At 47.1% G+C, this 13,613-nt stretch overlaps 1 protein-coding gene across 4 annotated transcripts in view; it reads left to right on the top strand.

Annotated features, from left to right (window-relative positions):
- The window catches only part of SHISA6 (shisa family member 6), a 303,888-nt gene that overhangs the window by 22,046 nt on the left and 268,229 nt on the right, over positions 1-13,613 (top strand). For all 4 annotated transcript variants that reach the window (XM_033091132.1, XM_033091133.1, XM_033091131.1 and 1 more), the window contains exon 2: positions 1,000-1,160. In XM_033091132.1, the coding sequence (XP_032947023.1) occupies positions 1,000-1,160 (161 nt within the window). The remainder of the gene's footprint in view (positions 1-999; positions 1,161-13,613) is intronic.

Below are 13,613 nucleotides of genomic sequence, written 5' to 3'. Positions count from 1 at the left end.
GACCTAAAATGACAATATCCAGATGGTGGTCTCTTGTGGCTTGTCCACACTCATCTTTGCCTTTTCAGAGTATTCCTCCATGTCTCTATTTTCCATCAACACTGATTATCTCATGTGTCACACCCACAGAGGGAGTCCTGTTTGAAACCAGGCTGGGGAGTGATTTCCACTAAATTGTGAGCCCTTCAATAGCAGATGTTGTGTCTTATTTATCTCTGTCTTTGCAAGGATTGATGCATGCTGAGTCCTTAATAAATGCAGCTTTGGTTATTGAGACTAGGTGTTGAGTGAATAAAAGCTGCTCCCTTGGGGTCACTGGGTCCTTGCCAAGGGGTGGGCCTCTCCAGGGACAGCAGCATCTCTGAGCATTTCTCCTTCTTCCTGTATGTTTTCCTCTCTGTTGGTAATTGCTCTCTCCTCTAAGCTTCAGTTGTGTTCCCTGTCTGTACCATCCGTGTGTTCTGTTCTTTATCTTTTTATCTGTACATCCTGTCTTTGCAGCTAAATCACGCCTTTCTTTGACGGCAGGAGCCGTGTGCTGTACTTATTTGGGTCACCAGTATAGAGTACATGCTGTGCGTGTTTTCCGATGGGGAAGTTGGTCCCCCTGATATTAGTAGCCTGATGCTGAATTTGAGGCCGACAGTGTCAGCCGTTCACTGCAGTAGCGTTCAGCTGCCCAGCTGCTGCAGGTATCTGGCTGGAATGGGGGGAGGGAGTTATTGGGGGAAGCCAATCTTTTAAAGGGGCTCAGAACTCCTTAATGTGAAATGAATTAAAGAAAGAAACCATAATCACTGTCTTTAAGTGCCTGTACCCCCAGGCATGGCAACCTCTATCTTGCTTGTCCACTGAGACCAGCCCCAGGTGACACTGTGACTACTGAGAGCTGAAGGCTGTGTCTCCATCTCCTCCCCTAGCACCGCACCTCAAAGGGGCCTTGTGACCCACACACACCTGCTCAGTGAAATCTCACTGTGTCATCTCCTCCTCGTTTAGGGCTCTGGCTGACATCTTGAGGCAACAGGGACCAATCCCCATAGCACACTGTGAAAGAGAAACGATCTCGGCTATCGATACCTCCCCCAAAGAGAACACGCCGGTCAGATCGTCCTCCAAAAACCACTACACCCCTGTGCGTACGGCCAAGCCGACTCCAGGTAAGTGCGAGCTGATTGCCTTGAATCTTTGCTGAGGCTGGTGAGAGGTTTCGGTGATGTAGCTGCTCCGATGAGACAGGTCATGGAGCCTGTGCTGTGAGAGACTCTCTAATGGGCAGGCGGGCTTGTGAAAGAGTCTGGGGACAGTCCCCCCAGGGAGGGGTTGGCATGGGAGATACTGCAGCCATTGTGTCTGGGCTGGAAGACAGATGTTGATTTAGGGCATCTGTGATTCACTGAGTGGCTGGTGTAATCCTCTTACTTGAAAGGGAGCTTGTGGCAGCCGTGGTGGAGTACCGTCACCCACTTGCCCTGCGGGGGGAAGGTTTAGGCTGCCTAGGATGCTAAATATGTGGCAAGAAATTGCTGCAGTCCATTGCAGAGACCGCTCAACTATTGGAATCTTAAAAGGCACTTTCTGAGGGTAGAGATTATGTCTGTATTGTAGGGTGATCCTTGCCTGTGCTCTGGAGAATCCCTGGCTAGATGACGAGTTGCCATATAATAGCAATATGCCTTCTACTATTGTACTTGGTCATTGCTAGAACCCTAGGAAGGAAACAGAGCAGGGCTTATTTTCTTTGTTGTATGGAACGATTAATGAAGCTCAAGGAAATGAGTGACTCTGACAATGTCACTAAAATGTTAATAATAATAAGACGTTAGTAATGACAATAACATAGCCTCATCTTTATTGGGCTCTTGCTCTGTGCCAAGTGTGAAGGCCGAGCATTTCACATGTATTAATATTTTCTTATTCTTCACAGCAGTCTTAAAAGCACTTGTATTTTCTTTGTTTCATATGAGGCTCAGAAAGGTTCACAGGGTTCCAAGGACCCAAGGACACAGGGTTCTAAGAAAGAAAGCCAGGATTTAAACTGATGCATAAAGGCAACAACAAGCAGGACTAGAAAACCCTAATATCTTAATTCACTGGGGGACAGGAATCCAAAGTATCTGAGTGGACAGTCTCCTTACAAGTACAACTGGAAGTCATCGCTCATTGTGAGCATTATAAGACAGCATAGTACTCATCCCAGTCTCCGACACAGCTTCTGTTTTGATATTTGGATCTGAAATCTTCACACCCATCACCCTTTCAGAAGATGGGCTAGGTGGTCTGAACTAAACCTGCAATAAGGATATGCAACCACTAGGTGGCAGTAGATGTGTTGTAAATTCAAAATTATAGTGCATGTGTTGCTGAGATCAATTTTTCCATTGATTCTTGAATTTTCTTAAGCTTATTAAATCAGAAATCATAAACTTGCCTTTAAGATAATAGAGTTAAGTCTTTTGAGACTTTGATAAAAGTTAGGGACATTCTCCTTAGAAAATAATACATATATATGAATATACGTATTTGTCCAACATTTTGCATAGGATTTAAGAAGACTCATAGACTGTTCCAAAGTTAGAGGTCGCTGATTTAAGGTCATTCACCTTTGCGAAAGGTTTAAGATGCATTTTTAGCCTTGTTATCATAAATGCTTACAATGTAAGCGATAGAAGGAATCTTGGCAAAAACGTCTACGCCCATAGTTGTCTGCCCAGATGTACACTAGAATCACATGGTGAGGTATTAAAACTGCTGGTGCCTGGGCCCCACAAATTCACCAGAATTTCTAGGGATGCGTCAGTATTTTTTAAAAATCTCCCCAAGGTGATTTTCATGTGTGGACAGACAGGGTGAAGAACCACTGGTCCAGATGGATTCTTTCATTTTGTGACTGAGGACACTGAAAGACTATGCCAGTGGCCCTCAAATTTGGCCGCACCTTGGAATCACCTGAGACGCTTTAAAAATTAAGGGTACCTGGGCCCCAAACCCAGAGATTGTGATTTCATTGATGTTGGGGTGGGGCCTGAGTGTGGGGGGGTATGTTTAAAGCTTCCCAGGTGATTCTAATGTGGAGCAAAATTTGAGAGTCACTGGACTATGGAAATGGCATAAAGGCGCCATTTGAACTAATCCTTATGACCATTGATCACTGTTGACTCTCACCGTGGTTATTTAGACCAACTTGGAGTTGGGCATTTTTGTCTCCCCAAAGATTCATGGTTGGCAGTCGGGCTCCTCCAGAACCTTGTTTGCAATTCCAGAACGCCCAGTCACTCTGGTATCCAAAGCACCCCTGGGAGTTTACCCCGCTCTGCTCTGGTTTTCTCTGTCTCATTCACAGGCCAGCTAGTTTCCAGCCACGGAGTCCAGACTGATTAAGTAGTCAGTCTTGATTTGCCCTTACTGCCTTTCACTGGGTGGGAAGATTTGTCATTTCTTCTGGTTTCTGTATACATCCTCTCCTCTAGTGATCTGAGAAAGAAAGGAAGCTTATAGTTATATGATTCTCTCCTATGTTTGGAGAAATCCCTCCCTGTATTTCTCAGATTGGAGCTCTTTACTTTGCTTTTAGAGGTGGCAGTTGTTTGCCTGGGCCGGAAAGCACTTAAATTTAAGAGCAATTTCATAACTACCCTCAACAGCTATGGCTTATGATGGACGCAACTGCTTTTCCAAATAGCTGACATCCTTTGCCACAAAATACTGCAATTTGAGCAGAATTTAAACAGAACTTTGCCTAAGAGTCCAAAGTGGTGACTGACTGTGATTTTGCCATTCATCACATCAAGAAACCACTGATTGAAGGAGTGTGGTGGCAGGAGTCTTTTAGGGGGATCTTAAGAAAGGTACCCGGAAACACCAGGAGGCAGATGAGTTTTGCTTCTCAAAATGTTGTCCATGAACCTACCTCATCCACGTCATCTGGGAGTTTGTGAGAAAGGCAGCATCTCAGGCTCTGTCTCACCTGCTGAATGAGAAACCTGCATTCTAAAGAAACCACTTAGCAAATAATGTTTCAGAAGCACTGGAAAAGCATGGGCTCTGAAACATAGCTCCTCAGTTTGTTTTCTGACCTTAACGTTACTACGTGCGTGACCTCGGGCAAATTTCTTTGCCTTTCTGAGTTTCCTTGTCTGCCCTTGAAGTTAATAGTACCTACTGCCTAGAGTTGTTTTAAGAATGTAATGAGTTAAACCAGTTAGAGCCTTAAAGCAAATCCTCACATGTAGCAGGCCCTCAAGGTTAGCCATGACTGGGTTATGGAAATATATGAGGTCGGACAGTTAAGTTCGTGAATTCATCCTAGAAAAAGTGGTGCATACCTCATTGCTGAATATCACCACGGTCACCTTCGAAGTACTCCCCTTGGGAAGCTAGGCACCAACACCATCACCTATTCCACCCTTCAAAGCAGTTTGGAACTCTTTTTCTGGAATGACCATCAGAGCTGTCATCATATTACTCTTGATGTCCTGAATGTCATACAAATGTTTTCCTTTCAATAGTTCCTTTATCTTTGGTTAAAGGAAGAAGTCATTGGGGGCCAGATCAGGTGCGTAGGGAGGGTGTTCCAATACAGTTATTTGTTTACTGGCTAGAAACTCCCTCACAGACAGTGCCGTGTGAGCTGGTGCATTGACGTGATGCAAGAGTCGTGAATTGTTGGCGAAAAGTTCAGTTCATTTTCACGTAACTTTTTCATGCAGCCTTTTCAGTACTTCCAAATAGTAAACTTGGTTAACTGTTTGTCCAGTTGGTACAAATTCGTAATGAATGATCCCTCTGATATTAAGAAATGTTAGTAACAGTGGTACAACAAGTTCGCGAACTTAATTGTCAGACCTCGTAGTCACCATTCACGCAAAGGAATCAAATATGAGAGAAACAAAGGCATTGGTATCCTTTGACCAGGTAGGGACCATGGAGTTGTGTCTGAAATGAAAGCCCCTGGGCCCAGGTTTCCTGTGTTTGGCCTCTGCTTGTGGCACCTCCTCTGGAAATGGAAGTGCTTTGTAGGGCTTTGTAGAGCTTGTAGAGCCCTGCGAGCGTTGGACGTCGAAAGCACAGCCTCATTTGGTTTAGGAAGTGGAAGTGAGAGTCCTTCCTTAATAATAATAAAAACAATGATACCGTAAGTAGTACAAGTACAACGTATGGAGCGCCTACTATGTGCTGGGCACTCTGTTAGACATTTTATTTATGATAGAGAGTGGATCTTGTAACATTTCTTAGGTATAGGAGTTCCTATTCCCACACTGCAGAAAATTCCTCTTTGCTTCTATAAGAGTCTTTTATCCTAACTCTTCCAGAAGTACCTTTCCAACTTTCAAGGGAGCTTCATAATAGACAGTTACCTTGGATGTAGAAAATTAGCGAAGCCCACTTCCATCCCCCACCGCTCAAATCTGGCTGCCTCTAGACCCTCGCTGCTCAATGTGTGGCCCCTGGGCCGGCAGGGGCTGCATCCCATTGGAGCTTGTTAGAGATGCAGCATCTTGGGCTCTTCCCCAGACCTACTGAATCAGAATCTGCATTTTAACAAGATCTTTAGACAATTTGTATGCACCTTAACGTTGAAGAATATCCTCTTAGCATAGTGATTCTCAGCCCTGGCCATGCACTGGAATCACATAGACACTTCTGAAAATACCACCGCCTGGCCCTCACCCCAGAGATTCTGATTTAATTGGTCTGGCGTAGAACCTGGGCATTGGTATTTTTCAAGACCTTCCCTCCTGGTTCCATGGTTCAGCAAACTGGGAGAACCAGAGCTGAGAGGGACACTGTCAAGTAAGGAAAGCATCTTGAGGACTGTGGAACTTGGGTTCACATCAAGATCCCAAAGATGGAGCCCGGCTGGTCCAGGTGAGTCGGCTGCAGTGTGAAGTTCTCTCCAGGGCAGCTGGGCAGAAGGGAACGGAGGACTCACGCTTATCTCAGGGAGGGTGTCAGCTATGAATGGGGACCCCTGGGCAGCAGCAGGTATGAGCAGAAGTATCAGAATTGATTATAATGCCAAGTGGAGCCAGGCAACAGGAAAGTTACCACATCTGTAGTTTCAGGTCCCCTGAGCCCAGGATCTCAGAGGCTTGTTGTAGATTAGCTTGGTGTTCATGGAAGGGAAGAGTGGAGACCTCACGTGTTTACCTGGCCCGACTCACTGACTCACAGGTGGGGAAGAGTGGGGTACCCGTCCCTTGCAGTAGCAATGACATCATTTGTTGGGCTTCCAAAGTTTTGCTATCCAACCTCCCATTATCAAGAGTGGCATCAGCTGGAGGAAATAAATATTTATGCCCCAGCTACACACCACGGTGAGTTGTATAAATGAGCAATCAGTCATTCTGCCTCTTGTCAAAGCCGTACGCTTTAATGGCCGACTGAGGGAGCCAAGGGATGTGACTCTAAGATTTGTGGAGTCCAAGAATGAAGGCTGGACTCCGGACACAGGGGTACTTTGTCACAGCCCTGCATGGCTAGCCCCTCCGTGCTCCCCTAACCCCAGCCTATTGCCTTCTGCATCTGTCACTGGAACCCCGACACCCTGTTCCTTCTCATGCCATGCGTGTTCTTGCCACAGGGTATTTTCCCCCACAGTTTGGTGGCCAGACACTTTCCAGAACCAGATGTTTGTGCTGTGAAATTTGATGCTCACACAGCACCACCTTTCTTAACCTCCTCACCTGCTGCTGTCCGTCCTGTGCTTTATGTTTTTCAGAGTACTTACACCATCTAACATGGTATATTTGCTGGTTTGTCGGTCTTTGTCCCTAGCAGAACGTTAAGCTCCATGTAGGCAAGAGTTTTGTCTTTTTATTCCCAGTGATATCCTAGACCCAAGAACATTGCCTGGAAGATCATCATTGTTGCCCACTGACTATGTTCAGGGAATGAATGAAGGAGGACACTGTCCTTTACAAGGATGGATGTAGAAACCAGCATGTAGGTATTGGTCATAGCTGCATGTGGAGGAGCTCCCGTCAAAGCTGACGCGCCTTCTGCAGCCGTCTTTATAGCATTAGTGTGGAGTCAGTCACTTTGACAGCCCAGTGGGCTGGTCGTCTGTTGGTGAGCTGAGCTGGGGCCCTGGTTTCCAGTGCCCGGGCTTCTCACCAAACTCCAGGGCGTCTTTTCTCCTGTCTGCATGGTTCAGTGTGGCCAGAAGTGGGAACTTCACTTCCCTGGCTGGGCTCAGAGTGGCCTTGCCTATTCTGCTTACTCTTTCAAGAAAGACTCCTTTACAGAGGTCTTAGAAGCCCAGGCAGCTCAGATTCCCTGTTCCCAGGCACAGGTTTAGGACTGCAGGTGAAGCCAGGTGACCTGGGCCATACACCTGAACTCTGGGAAACTTCTGGTCAACCTCAGCCTCTCATGGGAAAAGGGACTTTTCTTTTCTCAATCATCCTCAGAGGAACCGATTGTCTTGTTCTAGAAGGGCCTGAGATTGATCGCCTCACAAGACTAAGGGGATGGTGAGATTGGCTGATCCAACCTGTACTTGGCCTGTGAGGAAAGCGAGGCACACAGGGACACTAGGTGAAAGGTGGTAGGGCCAGGCCTCAGCATCCAGCCTCAGTGCTGGAGTTGAAAATGTGGTCTGTGCAGCTAGACAGCCCTGGGTGTGAATCCTGGATCCCCTCCATCACTTCGATTCCATGTCTGTAAAATGGGAATAGCTAGCACCCCTCTCAAATGGCCACTGAAAGAGTGGAGTGAAATAATCTATGTATTTTAAAGGCTTGGCACTGGCATGGCTCAGAGTTCATGCTCAGTAGCCATCTGTGTTTTCATCATCACCACGAGCATCATCTCTGTTACCAGCTGCGTCTTCTCCATCATGCTCTACCTATTCTTGCCTCCTTTTTCTTCTTCCTGTTAACTCCCACTGCTTCCCTCTGCTTATGTTCCTTTTCACAGTTTCCCTGATTGTACTGATCCCTCTCTCACGTTGGGGGTCTTCAGCAGTGACTGGTTCTCAGCTTTTCTGTTAAAACATTCACCAAGTTAGCCTGCAGTGGTCCTGTCTTTTCATTCTTGGTACCACTTTCTTGGCCATTCCCTGTCACTTCTGAGTTTTCTCTTGGCAGTAATTTCTTTCTAAACCTATACCTGTTGTTTGGACAGTCTCCCAGCAGGCTGGCATTGGCCTTTCCCAAGTGGGGTCTCCTAACTCTTGGCCCAGATGTTGGGTCACCCCCACTTCCTCAACACCGTGCCCTCGTTCTTGGGGCCACTGTCCTGCAGGTCTCTGCCTGGGAATGACCTAGGGCGAACTAAAGGCTGACCACAGCAGCCACATCAGGCAGCAATTGTCTGACTATTGCCTTCTTAGAGGGTAGAAAAAACCCAGAAAGGTCACTGAGTCAAGGCTGGTGGAAAACAAAAGATATCACTAATCCTTGACAACAGGAATAACATTAATTGGTGCTTATAATATACTGTGCTTCCCTGAAAATAAGACCTAACCGAACAATCAGGTCTAATGTGTCTTTTGGAGCAAAAATTAATGTAAGACCCGGTATTATATTATATTATATTATATTATATTATATTATATTATATTAAGATCCGGTCTTATTTTACTATAAGACAGGGTCTTATATTAATTTTTTCTCCAAAAGACGTATTAGAGCCGATTGTCCGGCTAGGTCTTATTTTCGGGGAAACATGGTAGTTTATATGAAGTACCAGGCACCACTATATGTGCTTTACCCATGTTATATCCTTTACTCAGCACAACTCTGTGAGGTAGTATCACAGTTATCCTATTTTACAGATGAGAAAATTGAGGACAAGGAGATTGGAGACCTTGCCCCAAGGTCATACCCATAGTCACTGGTAGAAAGAGGATTTCTAACCCAAGCCTGGGCTTCAGGGGCTGTGCTCTTGAGCTGCTCTTCTGTTACTGTGTTTTATATTTCACTTCATATTACATGTAGACAGCAAGGTATCATTCATCTCAGCTTCGCAAAGAGCGGGCCGTTACACTTAACCAAGCTTTAGACATGAAGCATCTAAAACTGATTTTTTTGTCTCACTGTTTCTAAAAGATAGGGTCGTTAGGCTAAATACACTACATATCACTCTGTCTTCCCAAATAGTTTACAATGAGCTTATCACGTGCCCGATGCCGTGTTGGGTACTGCGGGGTCCATGAATGAAGCCCTATCAGCCCCCACCCCCTGATGAGGCTTGACAAGCACGTAGACAGCCCCACAAGGGCACTGCAGGGTGCAGGTGCAAAGGAGGGAGTGGGAAACCGGAGATTCCGTGGAGGCCAGGATGCTTGAGGGGGCCTTGAAAGATGTCCGGAAGCTCAACGGGCTGAAAAGGAGGGGTAGTGGGGTGTGAAAGAAGGTGTGGGCAGCCTGTGGAAATCACAAGGGGGGTAAATCAAGTCTGGAAGGAACATTCTGTGAGAGGGAGGCGTGGGTGTGAGGCCCCTTCCCAATGCAGAGTTCTGTGGGTTCCAGGGTCAGCGTCTATGGTTTGCTGTTACTGTTTCCTCCCTTGGGTTCAGCATCCTCCTCAGCATAGCCACTCCCCTTTCTTAGACTCTAAGGCTTCACTCTAGACTGAGCAAGCAGACGACCAAGCTTCTTAAGTTTGTGTGATAAGAGTCCACAGGCCCTGACCACCTGTCTCGATGGAAGGACCTGCCTTTTACCCATTCTTTGACATTCGTTTTGGTTGTTCCCATGTTTTCCTTTCTTTCTGGGTTTGGGGACACTGCAATTGAGTGATTTCTGGACAATGAGAACGTTACACGGTCTATTTCTGAGCCATTCCCCATTTATATTCTTGTTTTCACCTGGTTCTGTGTGATACTGGAGCCTTTCTATGAAATTCCGTCATTTGATTCATCCACGCCTTCAACCAGGAATGAAAGGCAATTTAGGTGGTGGTTAAAGGCATGGAATATGGAGCCAGACTGTCTGGTGTTAATCCAGACTCAACCTCGATTTCCCCATCTGTGAAATGGGACCAATAATGATATCTCCCTTCTAGGACTATTGTGGTGATTAAATGAGTTTTAATGTAAAGCGATCATTGCAGGGAAACACTGTTTTAAGTACGTACCATCTCATATGTTGGTCCCTATGCCACATGTGGCTGTTGAATGCTTTCAAAGCCTTGTAAGGTTTCAGAGTTGGTATGAAAATAAAAGAATGTAAAATATCTCCATGATTTGTTTATATGTTGAAATGATACATGTTGAAATGATAATATTTTGGATATATTGGGTTAAGTAGAGTCTATTGATAAAATTAATTTCACCTGTTTTTATTTTTTAACATGACTACTAAAAAATGTACAATTATATATGTGGCCCACATCTGTGATTCGCGTCAGATTTACATTAAACAGAACTGATTTCATTGTTAGTAATATTAAGTGTCTACCTGAGTTCAAGTTTCAGTCCTGAACAAAAACAAACCCTCTTCCTTCCTGGAGCTTCCACTGTGTTGGAGGAGACATCAAGTAAACAAGAAAATACCTTCAGAGAATGCTAGGGTGCTCAGGACACAATCATGCAGGTGAGGTGTGAGGCGAACACGGGAGAGAGGGAGTCCTGTTTTGACAATGTGGTCCTAACAAGTGGCATTGGAGCTGGCACCTGACTGATTGGGAGGAGGTCACCATGGGGACATCTGGAGGAAGAACGTTCTAGGCAGAAGGAACAGCAAGTGCAAAGACTTGAGGCAGGAGAGCGAACCTGGCATGTTCGAGGAATAGCAAGGAGACACGGTGCCCAGTGGTGGATGAAGGAGTGGGCAGTGCATGATGAGAACAGAGGGAGAGCCAGGGGCCAGCCGTGCAGGGTCTTGGCGACCACAGCACAACGTCTGGATTTTATTTAACTACGATGAGCTGATTTCTGTTTTAATAAGATTACCCTGGTTGCCAAGTCGTGGAAATAGGCTCTGTTGAGAAGCAGAGTAACCAGTTACCATTTCTAATAGCACCTTGGGTTAAGGAGAGAACTTTCTCTGACTTCCTCCTCCACAAGGAGATACACCCACAAAGGACAAAGTGGTACAGCCATAGCCTGGGGGTGTCAGAATCAGACAAACCAAGGTCCAATCCCAGCTCAGCTTGGACAAGGCGACAGACCTCTCAGTCCGGGGCTCTTCCACCTTTTATGGAAAGGGCCAGATTGTACGTGTTTCAGGCTCTGTGGCCATAAGGTCTGCATTGCAGCTACTCATTTGTGCCACGAAAGTGCGAAAGCAGCCACAGTAATACGTAAATGAACGGGCACAGCTGTATTCCCACAAAACGTTATGTACAAGCATAGTCGGTAGGGAAGAATTTGGCCATGGTCTCTGGTTTGTCAATTCCTGTTTTAACCTCTCTCTGAAAGTCACAGGCACCTTCCAGGTGACATTTACTTCCATGTGACGCGTGAATAGGGACACATCCGTCGCCAGGATGCTGCGGGGGAGCCAATGGCCAACCCAGAAACCGTGAGCCCAGGACGTGCTCCTTAAGTGTCAGGACCCATTTCCTGTGATTCTGGCCAGAGTGTGGCTGGATCCTGATTTTACAGCCGGTGGAATGTGCCCTAATGAGGGCTGATGAATTAACCACATCACAGGGGAGACCAGGGTCTTCAGCCTTGACCTTCTCGGTGGCTTTGTCTATCACCCGGGTGATGGTATAGAAAGCGTGCATATTACATTTATAAGTGACACATCACTAGGAGGGCTGGCCAGCACCCCCTGGATCATGACAGACTCAGAGTTCACAATGTTTCCATGGGTGTAGACACCCAAAGGTTACGTTGAACAAGCCCCTTTGTGCTGTTCAAAGCTCATCTTTCCTCTTGTATCGCAGACCCCATTTATTTCCAGTCCTCAGACACCTCGCCCCTTGATCTGTCCCTTCCTTCTCTGCGTGCTCTGTCCCTTTCGCATGTAAGTACGCTCCCCCACCTCAATGCAGAGGGACAGCCCTCCCTCCATTTCACACCCTCCCACCCCCTTCTTCTCTCCCTGACAGCTGAACTTTGCAAAAACAGTTGTCTACACCTGCTGCCTGACTTCCTTTCCTCCCTCCCACTCTTCAGCCCACAGCCTACTGGCTTCCATCCTCTCCTTCGGGGCCTCCTTCACACAGCTTTGGAAGTTCGAGGAGCAGGCTCCCACTTGGTCTGTGGCCGGAAGGGCACTCCCATCCCGTCCTCTATTAACGCCAAAGCTCTGGCCACCTGAGCCCACTCGATTATTGGGGGCACATTCTCTCTGGCTTCTCAGGCTTCCCATGCGTGCTCTGCTGTTTGCTGTCTGGAATATTCTTTTCTTGTCCACTCTCTATCAGTCTCTTCTATTCCTCGTTATCTCTCCTCAGCTTAGCTCTCACTTCCCCCCATTCCCTGGCTGGGTTAGCCCTTCCCCTGGATGCCGATGGCAGCTGGGCTCCCTGTCAGTGTAGAGTCAGTGGAGTGGGTGAAGATTATTGGCCCCAGCTTGGAGCCCCGCTCACGTCTTCCTAACTAACCCAGGGGCCTTGACCAAATTACTTAACCTCTCTGTGCCTCAGTTTCCTGGTCGGTAAGTGGGACTATCTCCCGATGTATTGTACTGAGGAGTAAATGAGTTAATAACCTCTTTGCTGTCTGGTTTCCCCAAGGCACGTCTGGCGTCAGCCCAGCTCACCCCTCGATCCCCGGTGCCTGGCTTAGGGCCTCGCACACATGAGCCATAAAGTGAATGGTGCAGTAAAAATCCGGTGTTTGGGTCAGAAGACCCAATAAGTCCTATGTGGGGAGCAGCAGGTCATGTGAGAGAATCATAGGGGTGTATGACTCTGTTTTGGGAGAACAAACCAAGCAAATCAGTCGGTACCTCTGGACACAGCTGTTTTCAGACTGGAAAGAAGCGTGGGTCTGGATCCAGGGAGGTGACACGCGTGCTTTCCTCTTGGCTAGTGTGCTGACACCTGCACCACGGAGGGTGACACGACTTCTGCGTAGCCTGAGAACCTGGTTCTTTGAATGATATTAACTGACGGTACTTGTTAAAGTACTTCCCACGCACTGACTTATTTAAATTTTGCAGCAACCCTATGAGGCAGTCCTTAGTATCATGCCCATTTTGTAGATGAGGAACTGGAGGCTCAGGGGTCTTCAGAATCCTGTCCAAAATACACAACCAGGAGGGGGCTGGGCTGGGCTCTGAATGCAGGAAGTCTGACCATGGAGCCCCAGCCCTGAAGACAAACTGACAGGTGGTGCAGACAAGGCACTGGAGCCCCCTGCAGCTACGGGAAGTCTGTCCTGTGGCTGTGGCTCTATGTCTGCTCCTGGTTGCCCGGTGTGTGGACTTGGGCCTGCAGGGAGGACGCCAGAGGAGACCAATGTCTGCTCAGCCTAAGGGCAGATGTTCTCCTGATGTGAACCCTCAGCTCCAGGACAGACCACTTTGCCATGAACTGAGCCAGATGTGTTCAAGCAGGGCTGGCAGAATCACTGGGCATTTTCAGCTTGTGGGGGTACTGGCCTCGCAACTTTTAAGGTTCTCCCTTTCTGAGATAGGCTAGGAACTATAGCTGGCATTTGTTGAGGGCTAGCTGTGCTCAGAGCTTTCTTCTGTGTGTCCTCGCACTAG

This window comes from Rhinolophus ferrumequinum, chromosome 21 (genome assembly GCF_004115265.2).
Source record: "Rhinolophus ferrumequinum isolate MPI-CBG mRhiFer1 chromosome 21, mRhiFer1_v1.p, whole genome shotgun sequence".
In the NCBI taxonomy this organism is placed as follows: Eukaryota; Metazoa; Chordata; class Mammalia; order Chiroptera; family Rhinolophidae; genus Rhinolophus; species Rhinolophus ferrumequinum.
This window is presented reverse-complemented; position numbering and strand designations above follow the sequence as displayed.